The sequence below is a fragment of the Octopus sinensis genome, unplaced genomic scaffold, assembly GCF_006345805.1.
Source record: "Octopus sinensis unplaced genomic scaffold, ASM634580v1 Contig11667, whole genome shotgun sequence".
In the NCBI taxonomy this organism is placed as follows: Eukaryota; Metazoa; Mollusca; class Cephalopoda; order Octopoda; family Octopodidae; genus Octopus; species Octopus sinensis.
This window is the reverse complement of record NW_021832430.1, coordinates 91,575-105,180: the sequence shown is the minus strand read 5'-3', so window position 1 is coordinate 105,180 and position 13,606 is coordinate 91,575. Positions and strand designations below refer to the sequence as shown.

Genomic DNA, 13,606 nt, shown 5'->3' with positions numbered 1-13,606 from the left:
TTTATCACAAAAAAGGGACCGTTTAGTCAATTTTGTTTTTTGAACGAGGATAGTAAATGGTGATGGATTAGGTGGTTGTCTGGTAGTTTGGACACCAAAAAAAGCACCCACCAACTCAAAAAGTTCACAAACTCTCCTATTGTCAAAAGACCGAGTATCTGAGTCCCTGAATATTTAGGCGGGAATTACAAACTCTTGGGAGTCTATAAAAGTAGAGAAATAAGACTCGAATTCAAGTAAATGTTTCTGGTCGTCGGTTTTGAGTTTTGTTATGATTACGTTTTTCAAATAGTCTTGAGAATCTCAGGAATCATTTAAGCAATGTTTACCATTAGGAAATATATTGCTATTCATTTAGACGTCTTGTTATTAATTATTGCTAAGTGTATGTTTATGATTATACTATTACATATTTAGACCGTAATTCACCACACTGTGACCATTTTATAAATAATTTTATATTTTAAATATATTTAAGTTTAATCTTTTCCTATTAAATTTTTATAAATTAAGAAATTTCTTAGTCGGAAAAAAACTTTTTTACAAGATAACAATTCAGTTTTTTTGTTAACTCTCTTATCAATATCCAATTTATTGCTATCTAAGTTTTGTGTCAATTTTTAATGTTTTTTAAAATCTTGACGTAAATGATAATTGTTTTCTTTATTATTTTTATTGCACGTTTTAATAATTATTGGTGCACATGTAAATGTGAATAATCTATTTTTGAACTGTCTTATTTTCTATTTTTGATTTGTCTAATTTACAAGATTGTCGTGGTCTTGTGCATGTCCGTTCTTACCGACAAGAACAAATCGAATCCCATGGGCTATCTTACAGAATCAAATAATAAAAAAAGTATAGTGGATACAGCACTGTTGTCTCTGGACAAATAGTGACTTTACAGTTGGAAGTCGTGCTGTCCCAACTCTAACTTTCACTCCCTCTCAGCCATTATCGAAGATGTCAATTGTGTCTCCGAGATTGAATGGATGTCACAGATTGTTCATTTTACAAAACGAAGATTGGGGAGAATACCTAGAAGTGGCTGGAATCTTATCCTTGAAAAGTTCAACACGAAATTTTTGAAGAGTACGAGTCTTAGCGGACTGAAAAATATGGTCAAAACAATAGATGGCAATATTAATGTAAGTGGTCGTCGGAAAAGGAAGAAAAGCCCCATAAGGAAGCAATTAGAAATTTCCAATTTCACAAAGTGCTTAGAAGAGCTTAATTTCCAAATTAACGAAATTAAATCAATACTTGTTTGCATGGTAGACTTTGTGAAAAGTATTGTACGAATGTGGATTGTGAAGCTTCATATCGACGGAAGAAGGATTGGTTCTATAAAGCGGAGTCGAATAATTCTACATGGAGACTCATTAACCCGAAACTATTTGTTATGGTAATAAACCTTTTGAGAGGATCCTTAACTCCGTGTTTCCAAATGTCCAGATTAATCAGGAGGACCCAAATATGTTGTCTTATTTTATAAATCATTTGTTCTTCATTGACGATCTAAAGATATTCGCCCTTAAAGAACATGTAGTAATTAAATCGATGAAGACACAAACATTGAATGATGGTATCTGGTGAAGAATACGCCTCTGCTACCGACTAACTTGTGGAACTGGCATTTGTCAGGACACGTCAATTGAAGTACAACTTTGTCCGGCGGAGAGATAGAGAGCGAGGGACTAGCAGCAAATTCTCTCCCTAAAAAGAAGAGAATAATTTCAAACAATAAGGAGTGAAGGCCTTAATTAAAGAGTGTAACGTTAATTTATTTTGTTTGTTAAGTAAAAATTTTGGATATGCACCTGACTGCAGGCATGCGGATGTGACGGTACGTATAACTTTTTCATCAAGATGGATTCTTTGCATGGGTTTCTGTGTAAAGAGATAGTCAGAATAATTAACGAAAAATACATCCTGATAACTGTTTCTATACTCTGGTAACTTACTTGATCCCTAAGAAACGTGATTGTGTGGTTCTGTGACTGGAAGACATGTGGATGTGATATTTTAAACACAAGTTTACAAACTCATGAATAATGTAATTTTTCTATTCGACGACCAGCTTTTAAGTAAACGCTAATGTTTACACAGAGAAAGGAATATAACAGTCAAGTGCGCTGCAAGGCCAGATAATAGCTTTCATGTCAAAAACGAATTCATCACAATTTCTTTCTGGGCAACATGTATAAAAACTTTGGAATCAATAAAATGTCATCTCAGAAGGAGAAAAACCAAGATATAAACGACCATATCCATGCCAAAATAATTCGCCAGGTATTTGAAACTCCCCCGATGGCCTTTATATACAAGATGTAGAAAAACTAATAAACAAGAGGAGACGAATTAACGAAGGCCATCATTCTACATCGGGAGAAAGCCTTTACATCTTTTCCCACTGGACCAGTTTGATTTTCCTTCGCCGTATTAAAATTTGCTAAACTTTCAGAACACTAATTTGAAGAAGAGCGGTATTGTGGGATAAACATGTCAGATTATCTCGAAATGATGGTCATCCAGAGCGCCCGGATAAACCAAATTACCGTAAAAAAAGCTGATGATTGGTTCCATTCCTGGACACAAAGTATTTGGGTATGTTCAACTCTCATGAAAAGTCAGGACACACGTGCAGTAAAGGGAGTGGTTCTCTGACCAGGCATATTTTTTGATCGGTGCGGAGACAGCTAATTATTATTATTATTATTATTATTTAAAGACCAATACGGGAAGCCAGTTAATTATAGTTAATCCCGTGATCGCCGATCCAAACGAGGAGATCCTTCTGAAAGGTTCAATCCTCCCGCAAGATCGGCCTGAGACGACGATGTCCAGGGTCTGATCATTAAATCATTAATTCACTATAATTAATCACCATTAAAAAAATATTTTTATCAGAATAGTCTGCTTGGCTTTTTGTTGAATTCCCATATCTTAAAAACGTATGCTAAATTGAAAATTCATTTTAAATAACCACATTTTGTCGGGCTTAAAAAACGTATGCTAAATTGAAAATTCATTTTAAATAACCACATTTTGTCGGGCTTAAAAAAGTTGCTACCTTTTCTTTAAACACATCTCTCTGCCCTATATTGAAAACAACGTTAAAAAGTAAGTCAATCAATAAGTAGAGTTCCCCGAGGAAACACGGTTGGACCAAAGCCAGAGTCAAAAAGTAAGGCAATCTTTCCGTCAACTTTTTTTGTAAGAAGACAGTCCTGGTCAGGTAAATCGCGCACAGTTTCCTGTAACTCGCGAAGAAATTTTAGTTTATGCTCGAAATACTTCTTTTTCTCTGAGTCAATTCGATTCCTGAACTCCTCCCACATGGAGGCCTTGATCGCCTGGGAAGCTTCTTCAGCCTCCTTGATCTGCTTTTTCAGAGGCCATTGTTTGCGTAAAAAGCCGACATGAATGGGAGGACGATCAAACTGTATGCCCAGAGTGTTACAGACAAAGTGGAGTCCCTCAGAATCGAGATTGTACAACTTGGTGAGGTAACTCTGTCTTTTCTGAGTTGCTTGGTGAATGTTTACCCGAGCCCGCCAGTCCTTCCAATTAAACGGAAAACAAACTTTAGAATTATTGCCAACATGGGAGACCATGCGGTGAATGTGGTGAGTAATCCGAGCAACTAAAGATGAGTGAGGAAAGTACTTTTTAAGTGCAAATTAAGGGGGCCGGGGTTATCCTCAAATGTCTTGATGGATTTATATAGGAGGTGGGAACTTATTTGTTTCTAACTAAATCGCAAGTCGCAAACCGAGTCGAGATATTCAGCCTGTACAACTTTTCTGGCGGGACCGTCAAAACTAAACATATTAATTCAGTACGTACTTCTTGAAAAAGCTGAATTCGTCAAAAATGGAAAGATTATTTGAGTAGTCGATTGGTTCCAATGATTGGGTGTCCCCTACTAATAAGTGGAATTGACAGTTGCCTAAATTGTCGTAATTCTGGAGTTTCTTTGTTGGTACTTTCACTTTGAAGCGAGGAGACTTTGCATAGTTCTCCGAAGGAATTAAATAAGGAAATGGAGAATATTCAATTCTTGTACAATTCAACATTGCACGACATATTTCTACACGTTTCGTCGAAATCGCAAACAACATTAACAGCAATTTTGAAATTTAAATTATAAGTTTATGTACATGTTAAATAAACCGATAATTTCTAAAAAAATCCTCTTATTTTTTCCGATCACAGACATCCACTTTACCATCTCCGGAAATAAACGCATCCGGAAATAGACATCGGTTCCTTGTTAGTAGTCAAAGAGAGTACAAAATAAACAGAAAATTCACTCTGAATATCAATCAGCTACTTATTGAAAAATATATTGGCGATTCAAAACCACATTTTCACCAGTCAACAAAATGAATGGACAGGAAATCTCAAAAATGTGCTCCACACAGTCCACAATTTAAATAAACTCGACCAACCACCTACCCAGATAAAGTAAAGCTAGTTTTAGATATAAATGTCTCACAAACTATTCATTATGATTGCCTTTACACGTTTTAACAACGGTAAGCCATTATTTCACTGTTGAAAATTAAAGGGCTGACATTTAATTGATACGTCGCAGGCACTGCCTGTGATCGGCAAGTTAGAGAGCTCCTCTCGCCATCCTAAACCATGTACTAGCCGGATGGTTCGTCTTCTGACTTTCTTGAGCGCGTCAACGTACTTCTCCCTGTCCTCACAGAAGTGCCAGACATGTACGCCATAGGTAAACACGGGCAACACCATGGCACGCGTAGCCAGGCACCTCTCCGCAGCCGGAAAGCACACAACGCTTCATTGCACGCATTTTCGTACGTGCAATGTGATCATCAAACTTACCGGTCAAACAAGTCATCCGATCAACTGCAGCAATTTCTGATCCGTTCAGCAATACCCTAGGGACGTAATTAGTGTAACCCCTCGTCCTTTTACAGACTTTGAGGACACTGCACTTGTCTGCACGCATCTTTAGACCCCTACTCCCACACCAGTTTACAAGTCCGTCCACAGCAACCTGTAGCCTACGACACGCACACTCAGTGATCCCAGAGGATTATATCGTCTGCATAAATTACCATTTCAGTACGAGCATTAATCGGCATGGGCGCAAAAACTATAAAGACATTAAAAAGCGTGGGACCTCAGCACAGAGCCCTGAGGGACCCCACAAAGGACTGTTGCGACTTTAGAAAAGACCCCCTGATTCCGCACGACCTGTCCGCAAGATTCAAGAAACCCCGACAGCCAGCGCCTTAGATACGGAGAAACCCCACACGTGGCGAGGGAGCTCCGGAAGCCGTCGTGCCACACCAAGTCGAAGGCCTTTTCAATGTCAAGACTAACTAATATACCGCACTCTTTCTTCTAGATGGCGCACTTCATTTCAGAGGACACCTTCCACAAACAGAACTCGGGGAGGGCATCTGCCATCATCAGCTATTCTAGGAGCCTTCTGTGCATAATCCTTTCTAAGATTTTAGATACAGCTGAAAGCAAAGAAATGGGCCTGTATCCCCCGGGGACATCATGAGGCATCCCGGATTTTCCGATAAGGATTACCTCAGCCACTTTCCACTAGAGGGAATCATCCCAAGTCAAAAGCTCCCGCTAAACAAGACCTGTAAGACGGTAATCTCACGCATTAAGCAATACTAACATCGGGAAGTAACCCTTACCACATAGTCCAGGTTGTCCGCTTAGTTAATTGGCAGCTTCTGTTAACGTTCTATTTCCCGATCGTGGAAAGATGTGCTGTCCTCCTTTACCTAATTGTCCAGGACAACCCAATAATAGGGAAACTATATCAGACTGGACTATTCTACTTCATATTGATGTACACTGACTTGAACATATTCCCGATTTCACGTTTTTCTCAAACAGACATAGGACAAACAGAACTTTTACTGCGACCAAGTTGTCGTGAGAGTTCATTCTGTAGGAGGGTGTATTTGATTTTGTCAAAAAGAGCATTCTAAGCAATCTACTACCCAAGGCCATGATAAACTATCTGGTCAACTACTCTCTAGAAGAGTTTTTCTAGGATTTATTTGCGGGAATTTGACAATCCTGAAGTGATTTGGAATACTTAGATGAAGTAAGTCTATTTTTGCTGATTCCTTTGTAATCACATGATTGAGTGTATTGCTATTCACATATTAAAATACACGATCCGTCTGATGAGCAATGTCAAGGCCCTCTATCAATTCTGTCCAGTTCCCCTTATAATTAATCTCAATTCAAGAATGAGCTTTTTGTAATATATTTTTGCGACGTCGACTGATTTCCCGATTGGCCTGTCAAAGACTCAGTTTACTCATTTGTGTCATTATTTAGGTCTTATTTCTCAAAGACCTGTTGTTGACGTGGAAACACAAGATCGAGAAGAAGCCCCCCAAAATTAACAACGCTACTGTCTACTTTCGGCAGCATCCCCGGTTAGTGGAACTTGGCATTGGGCATTCCAGAACGCCTCATCCGCCACCCTCCTCGATGACTAATCAGTAAGGATTGGAATCTCCTTGTGCCTCGGGCTAAGTCCCCCAAGTGTGTCGTTGTGGCTGCTCTGTTGACCCTTTCAGTCTGCATTCTTTATCGTGAAGGAAAAGTCCCGGACGATTTCCGATGCACTCAGCTATGAATTACGTCATACGTAGGGCTTTTGACTCGGAGGGATTTCCTTCGGTCCTAGAACTACCAGGTCTCGACCGCTGTGACGGGAAACATTCTGACGGAAGGACCTTTTTTCCTTTTGGGATGGAATAGCTCTCGTATGAGATGCAACCTGTCGGGATACATTTTCTGCCTCACATCTAATTTCATGTGCTCCGGAGGTTAAATCCGCCGCAAAACTGACTAAATACTCCGGCTTTTAGGATAAGTTTTTTGTGCGGCCGATTGCGGTAGATACGTCCGAAGACAGAAAACTTCCTCCGCAAGCCCGAGGTCAAATTTCCGTGCGCACTCACGATCCTCTGGAGGTGGACTGGCTTTTCCAGCAACTCTCGATCGCTGTTCTCAGTGGGAACAATTTGGCGATCCATGAAGGCGCTGCCCCTCCCTTCGACTAAAAGAATAATTAATTAACATTATGGTTAATCTACCCGTTAACATGACTTAAAAAGAATTTTCATATAAAAAATCTTGTTGAAGGTAAAAAATCTAATTTCATTAATCGTAAAAAATCCTTAAAAATGAAAAAAATAAGTTTTTTTATTAAATATTAAAACTCTGTAATCAATCTAATCATTTTCCTCTATCTGCTCATCGTAATCATCTAAATTGTGAAATAACCAATACTACCTGAATTAAGTACCTGATGTCGCTGTTCTATCGTTTTCTTGAGCATCGTTCCAATGCCCATTTTTCTAACAGCAGGTTTTTTTTCTTGAACATTCTTAAATGACTTATTTCCAAATATTACTTTTACTAAGGAAACTCCCTTCCGAATACTTGAAAGAAGATTTGCGCGATCAGGGGTAATTTTGACTAAAACATTAATTATATAGCAGAACCAGGAGTACAAGTTTTTTGAATTGGTGGAGGAGGTGGAGGAGGGGGAGGTATGCTTACTGAAGGGGGTGGTGATGGCTGAACTGCGTAGAATTTAAAAATATGAATAAACTTTTTGGTTGAGGTGGTGGTGGCTGAACTGCGTAAAATTTAAAAATATGAATAAACTTTTGAGTTGAGGTGGTGATGGCTGAACTGCGTTCTTTGATTTTCGAGATTTGGGTTGAGGATTTGGAATAGAGGATGGGAATTTGTCTTCAAATTGATAATCCGCAGATTCTAGTGGTCTTTTATAATAAACAAGAAACTTTTATCTTGGGTTAAAATAGAGTTTATTTCTTTATTTTTCTTGATAAATTCTGTCACAAAATTCAAAGTTTTTTTGTCTTTAACAAACGTGGGGTCACAGCCAGTAATTTTTAAAATGTTCAATAATTGTGGATCAATCTTCAAATTAATAAACAGATACATACGGATCGGTCATCTAATTTGTTGGTCGTATCTGGGACTGCCACCTTTGGAATAAACGGTTTAACTTGGGGCATGACTATTTATTAGCTATGAAAAGGAAACTTTTTATTCTGGTTTTGTCTTTAAGAGTTTTATTAAAATGTTGAGCTTCCGTCATATCGGCGAAGTTAAGTCCATAAATTGCATTCTAAAAAAGTTTTTTTAATTGCATAAATTCAAAATATCACTAATAATATTACATTGGTTTCAAATGTAAGAAAGTTTTCCATTGGAGTCGAAAATTGAAATCCTTCGAACAGATGTTCCTTAAGAATAACTCGGTTCTGGAAGTCTTAAAAACTTAAAAACCTCCTCCATAGAAACGAGATAAATTGCATAACTCCGAATTCTGTGATCTTTGATGACACATGCCACTCCTGTATATTCAAGTTCCCATTTGTCAAAATAAGGCTCAGAGGCTTTAAAAATTTGTACAATTCCTGCACTCAATGACTATATTTAGAATTCGAAGTTCAACCTGACGTCCTTTCCCAATTATTTGAATCAAAGCTAAATTTTCTTTTTCTGATATCAGGGATGATCCACAGCTCACAAGACGATTTCTAATATAGGCTGGTGGCTTCATTATATTCTCTGTATGTGCGCCAATCTTATTAAAATTTGATTTAAATAAAAGATTGACGAATCTGGATTTATTCTCAATTTGGCGATTTTTACGCTACGAAAAATCACTGAGGAAGTTAGTGATTATTAAGTCATGACGATACTTCTCGTTCTTTCCAAATATGGCTATGGAAACTAAGACAAACTCCGTGTCGATTGACAAAAAAATCCGAGAACACGATGACATGATTTGTGTTGAGCTTTCCAGTTAAATACTTAATTTAAAATTCGAATAAAAACTACAGTTCTCACTGAATTTAATTAAATTTTAAAATTTAGTTATAAAGCCAAATTCAGAAAAAATACAATTACTTTGTTGACTTTAAATGGTAAATAAAGATGATGTAACTTAAAATAATAAATGACATAATTATAGGAGGGGCTCTTTTAAAATGTTTTGAATAAATAATTAAAAAATGTGTCATTTCCAGAGAAGATTTGTGCCCTTACGATTACAAAAATTTATATTCACAATAAAATTGTTCAATTTATCCTCAAAACAGTGATGTATTATTTCAAATCGCATTAAATTTATAGAGAAAACCTCCCCATCCCCAGACCTATTCAGAAAAGCAACAGATTTAATAAAAAACAAATTTTATTTGCCTATAACATTTTCGACATAATCCAACTTAATCTTTATAGAATAAAGTTGACTTTTTAGGAGGGACAGGCGATACATACATGAGCTTTCTGAAACATATAAATTAGAAAACTTGCCAAAAAGATTAATAATGTCCACTAATTTTGAAATTGAAGTTGTAATTACATTTATTTGCTCACGATTGATCCAATCTCTACGAATTGCCGCCAAATGTTTATCATCAACAAACAACGACATCACCACAACGAATACAACTATATTAAATATAACAAAAATACAATAAATTTCCTAATAATTAAAAAACAAAAAATTAATAAAAATAAATCAAGAAGGCTTAATATGGGCATCCATGAGAATATCACGAAGATTGTCATACATCTCATCAAGATTAGTATTAGTTTCGCAGGGCATTTTTTCCACAGCCTCATCAAATCTTTCGAGGATCACGGAGGCAATATCTCTCAAATCAGTCACAGCCTTCCTGAATGTATCATTAGCCGAAAAATCTTTTTTGGTTTGAACATTGACGTGGATTTCTCTCTCTGAAGGATGGGGCATGACATACCCATACATCTCAACCCCTGGCTGAACACTGAGGACATGTGTAAGTGCATTTCCCAGGGTGTGATCCTCATCTTGTATTATAAAGGTTGCACATGTGTCATCATCTGGTTCATTTTCAGGGATTACTTTCTTTAGTATTGGCTTTGCGGCGATTTTAATGGAGTCGTCACACATCACAACAAATGCTGAATATATTTATTAGATAAAATATATAAATATAAATTAATATATATAATATATATTATTTGAATTTGTTGTTGTTAAATTTACAATTCAGGAGTAATTAATACTCGGCAGGAGATATGTGTGAATTGGTCATTTTAATTATGTTTGAAATATAGTTTTTTGAAGCTTTTTATTTATATATTCTTTATATCTATTTTATAATAAATTATGTTATTAAGAAAAAAATATTCTTTAATAAATTTGTTGTCATTTCCAAATCCTAACGATTCTAAACAATCATATGATTGTTCAATTGTGAAAATATTTTCAACTCCGATCAGATTTTCTGAACAGTAAGTCAGGACCCCCATCTTGTCAAATGCACACGAAGTAGAATGACGATGCTTCTGTCTTTGAATATTCGTTTTCTTCTATTGTTTTTGTCAATTACTGCTTGTACAGTAACTATCATTAAATCAATTTCGGGATAAGAGTCTCTTTTTTTGTGTAATAGATGAACGGCACATGTCACATGGAATAACTTGGGGTAAAGATTTATAAGTATTTTTCCAGCTAAAACTTAAACATACAATTTTAACTTTTTTAACTTAGTTTGCCAAGTAATTAATAATATGTTTTATATTCACTTCTAATAATTTGTGCATAATTGTTTTTAATTTTTATTATATTTTAGTAGCCATAGTTTTGATTAAAAATGTCTTGCAGTATATTTTTAATAATATACCAAAAGAGAAATACCCCAATTTGGAGGAACTAAAAAAAGTGACCATCATTCCAAGAACTGATCTCCTGAGAATACAAAATTCTTTGAACAGAAAGCAAAACGAAATAGACAGAGTACAAAAAATACAAAACGAGCGCAATAATGTCTACAAAAAATCCAAGGAAATATCTTCCCAATGGGAAAACACTTTGATGGTGTGATCACGCTCATAATTTTATAGAACAAACGCAAAAATCGAATTGAAAGAATGCAAGTTAAAGAAAAACTTGAAGAAGAAAAAAGGCTTGAACAAGACAAACAATGGGCACAAGAACTCGACAAAGAAAGAAAAGATTTCTTGCAGGAATCAAAAAAGAAACTATTTTACCAAACAGACCGTGTAAAAAACTTTCACGTTTGCCAGTTTGTTTTAGTCGAGATCAGTCCGGACTGACGTTATCTGAAATATACAAGGAGAGAGACATTCAAATCGACCTCAAAAATCTTACTAAAAATCCCGATCCTCTCCCGGACGGAAGCCTGTTCTCAGTCACAGACAGAGAAGAAAAAGAAGCAAAGGAAAGAAAGGCCAATAATCTTGAAACACAGCAATATATTCTTAATCAGTATTTTTTTAATCAATTTCTACTAACCAGGATAAAAGAACAAGAAATTTACAAAAAAGCTTTAAAGCATCAAGACATGAAAGAGGGAGAAACTTTGAAGGCCTTGGCTCTTCAATTCGAGTTGGACCAACTGCGTTTTAAGGACGAAAAATTAAAAAAACAAAATCAGATTGCTTCCGACAACAAATCGCAAATTATGTTTAACCGCTCATTGGAAGAACTAAGGCAATCTCACGCTAAGATATACATTTCTTTTATTTTTTAAGAGGAAGAAGACGAATTGAAGAAATACGCTTCGGTAAAACAAAAAATGATGAAAATACGAAATTCTAAAATGGAAGAAATAAAAAAGTTTTTAATGATGATACAATATATTTTAGCGAGAAAATTGAAAAATTGGAGGCAATCAAAGCGAAAATGTCTGACAAAATGCAAAATATTATTATGGAAGAAAATAAACGAATGGATCGGGCTGTTCAAGAGACCGAGGAGAAACTTAAAACAAAAACCGAACAAGAACGACAGCAGAAAGAAAATGCATTAAAAAGCATACAAGAACACATCGCTCAGCAGGTAAGAAATAAGCGAAAAACGACAGCAACAATTGAACCACGATAGACAAGAAGCTGAAAAGGAAGAGAAGCGTAAAATACTGACGAATGCACGTGAAGCAGCTAAAAATTATTATGAAAATAATTTACGGCAAGAAAAAATCAATTTTGAAAAACTAACTGAAATTAACAAATTTAATGATCTTTTGAATGTGAAAAAATTTTTTTAAGTTTTTAGAAAGAAAGAAAAGAAAGTGAAAAGTTAGAAATAGAAAAAAATCGTCAATATGTTAAAGATATGATGAATCAATATGAACAAGAAGAAGATCAATTTCAGAAATATGCAAAAGAGGTTTATGATAGATATTTCAAATTAACAGATTATTGAAGATAAAATTCCAGGAGGGTATAATGTATTTCCAATGGAACGGGCAGTCAAAAGGATTGACGCAAATGAAACTATCAAACCACAAAAACCTAACACGTACTATCGGTTGGGTTTTATATGGTGAATGAATAACATTTACTAACGAATACTTTATTTAACATTAACTTGATTTACAGTGCCTGACAAAAAAAATTGGTATTTTTTCAGAATTGACTTCTATATCACAACTAATTTTGTCTCCAAATCTTTCAAGTTTTTCGGCGGTTTTTGCAATAATTTTCTCTTCATCATTGCCCAAACATGCTCAATTAGATCAAGGTCAGGTGATTGAGACGGCCAATCAAGAATTTTATATTTTCTATCGCATATAAATTCTTTAACTTTTCGAGAACTGTGGCATGGAGCATTATCTTGTTAAAAAATACATGAGTTTAACCTCATTTTTAAAGTTGATTGCTCCAGATTATTTGACAAAATGTTTAAATAATAAGCACTGTTCATTTTTTCATTTATAATAACAAGATTACCGACGCCTTCATATGAGAAACATCCCCAAACCATTAGCTTTCCTCCACCATACTCAAAAGTAGGTACGATATTGGACTTTTCATAGGCAGTACCGTTTTTTTGCTGTTATAGATCCTTAGTTTGCTGATATAGACCTCAAAACATGACTCATCGAAAAACATGACTTTCTTCCATTCTTCGTCAGATATGGCTAAAAACTTTTTCGCAATTAACCATCTGGATTCGATGTTTTTTGATGTTAAAAGAGATTTGTGCTTTGCAACTCGGGCATGTAATCCAAATGAATTTAGTATACGACCAATTGTTCTGGAAAATACCTCTACATTAAATTGAGTTTTTGTTATCTCAGAAAGAGACGCAGCAGAAATTGAGGGTTCATCTCTCGAAATTAATTGTATTGTGTTTTTTTGATCTGAAGAGAATTTCGGTAAACGTTCAGATTCAATTTTTCGCGTAGTGGTGCTTTCTTTGGAAAATTTTCTTATCACAAATCCCACGGTCGATCTGGGAATTTTCAGTATTTTAGATATCTCTTCAATTGTTTTTCCTGAAGAGTAATGTCCAATTATTACTCCTTTTGTAAAATCAGATAAATGGATTTTTGAATTACGCTTCATTTATACGAGATCAGCTCAAAAACAAAAAAATCCAATTTTTTTTGTCCAGCAAATTTTAAATTCTGCTTTAAAATTAAATTCTAAAAGCCAAAAATAATTTTAAAAATTAAAAAAATAATTCTAATTTTACCAAGAATGATGTAAGAAAATTAAATTATAATTTATTTTTAAAAAAAGT

At 35.3% G+C, this 13,606-nt stretch overlaps 1 protein-coding gene and 1 pseudogene across 1 annotated transcript; one reads left to right on the top strand and one right to left on the bottom strand.

Moving 5' to 3' along the window:
* Window positions 1-9,589: 9,589 nt before the first annotated feature.
* LOC115229054 (DNA-directed RNA polymerases I and III subunit rpc19-like) lies at window positions 9,590-10,003 on the bottom strand. The gene has a single exon (XM_029799479.1). It carries the CDS (start codon window positions 10,001-10,003, stop codon window positions 9,590-9,592), a length of 414 nt encoding a protein of 137 aa, XP_029655339.1.
* A 516-nt stretch (window positions 10,004-10,519) lies between these two features.
* On the top strand, window positions 10,520-12,107 carry LOC115229053 (annotated as a pseudogene).
* The last annotated feature ends 1,499 nt before the right edge of the window (window positions 12,108-13,606 follow it).

Excerpts from the sequence above, each read along its gene's own strand:
- LOC115229054 (XM_029799479.1), bottom strand. The coding sequence starts at position 10,003 with ATGTGTGACGACTCCATTAAAATCGCCGCAAAGCCAATACTAAAGAAA.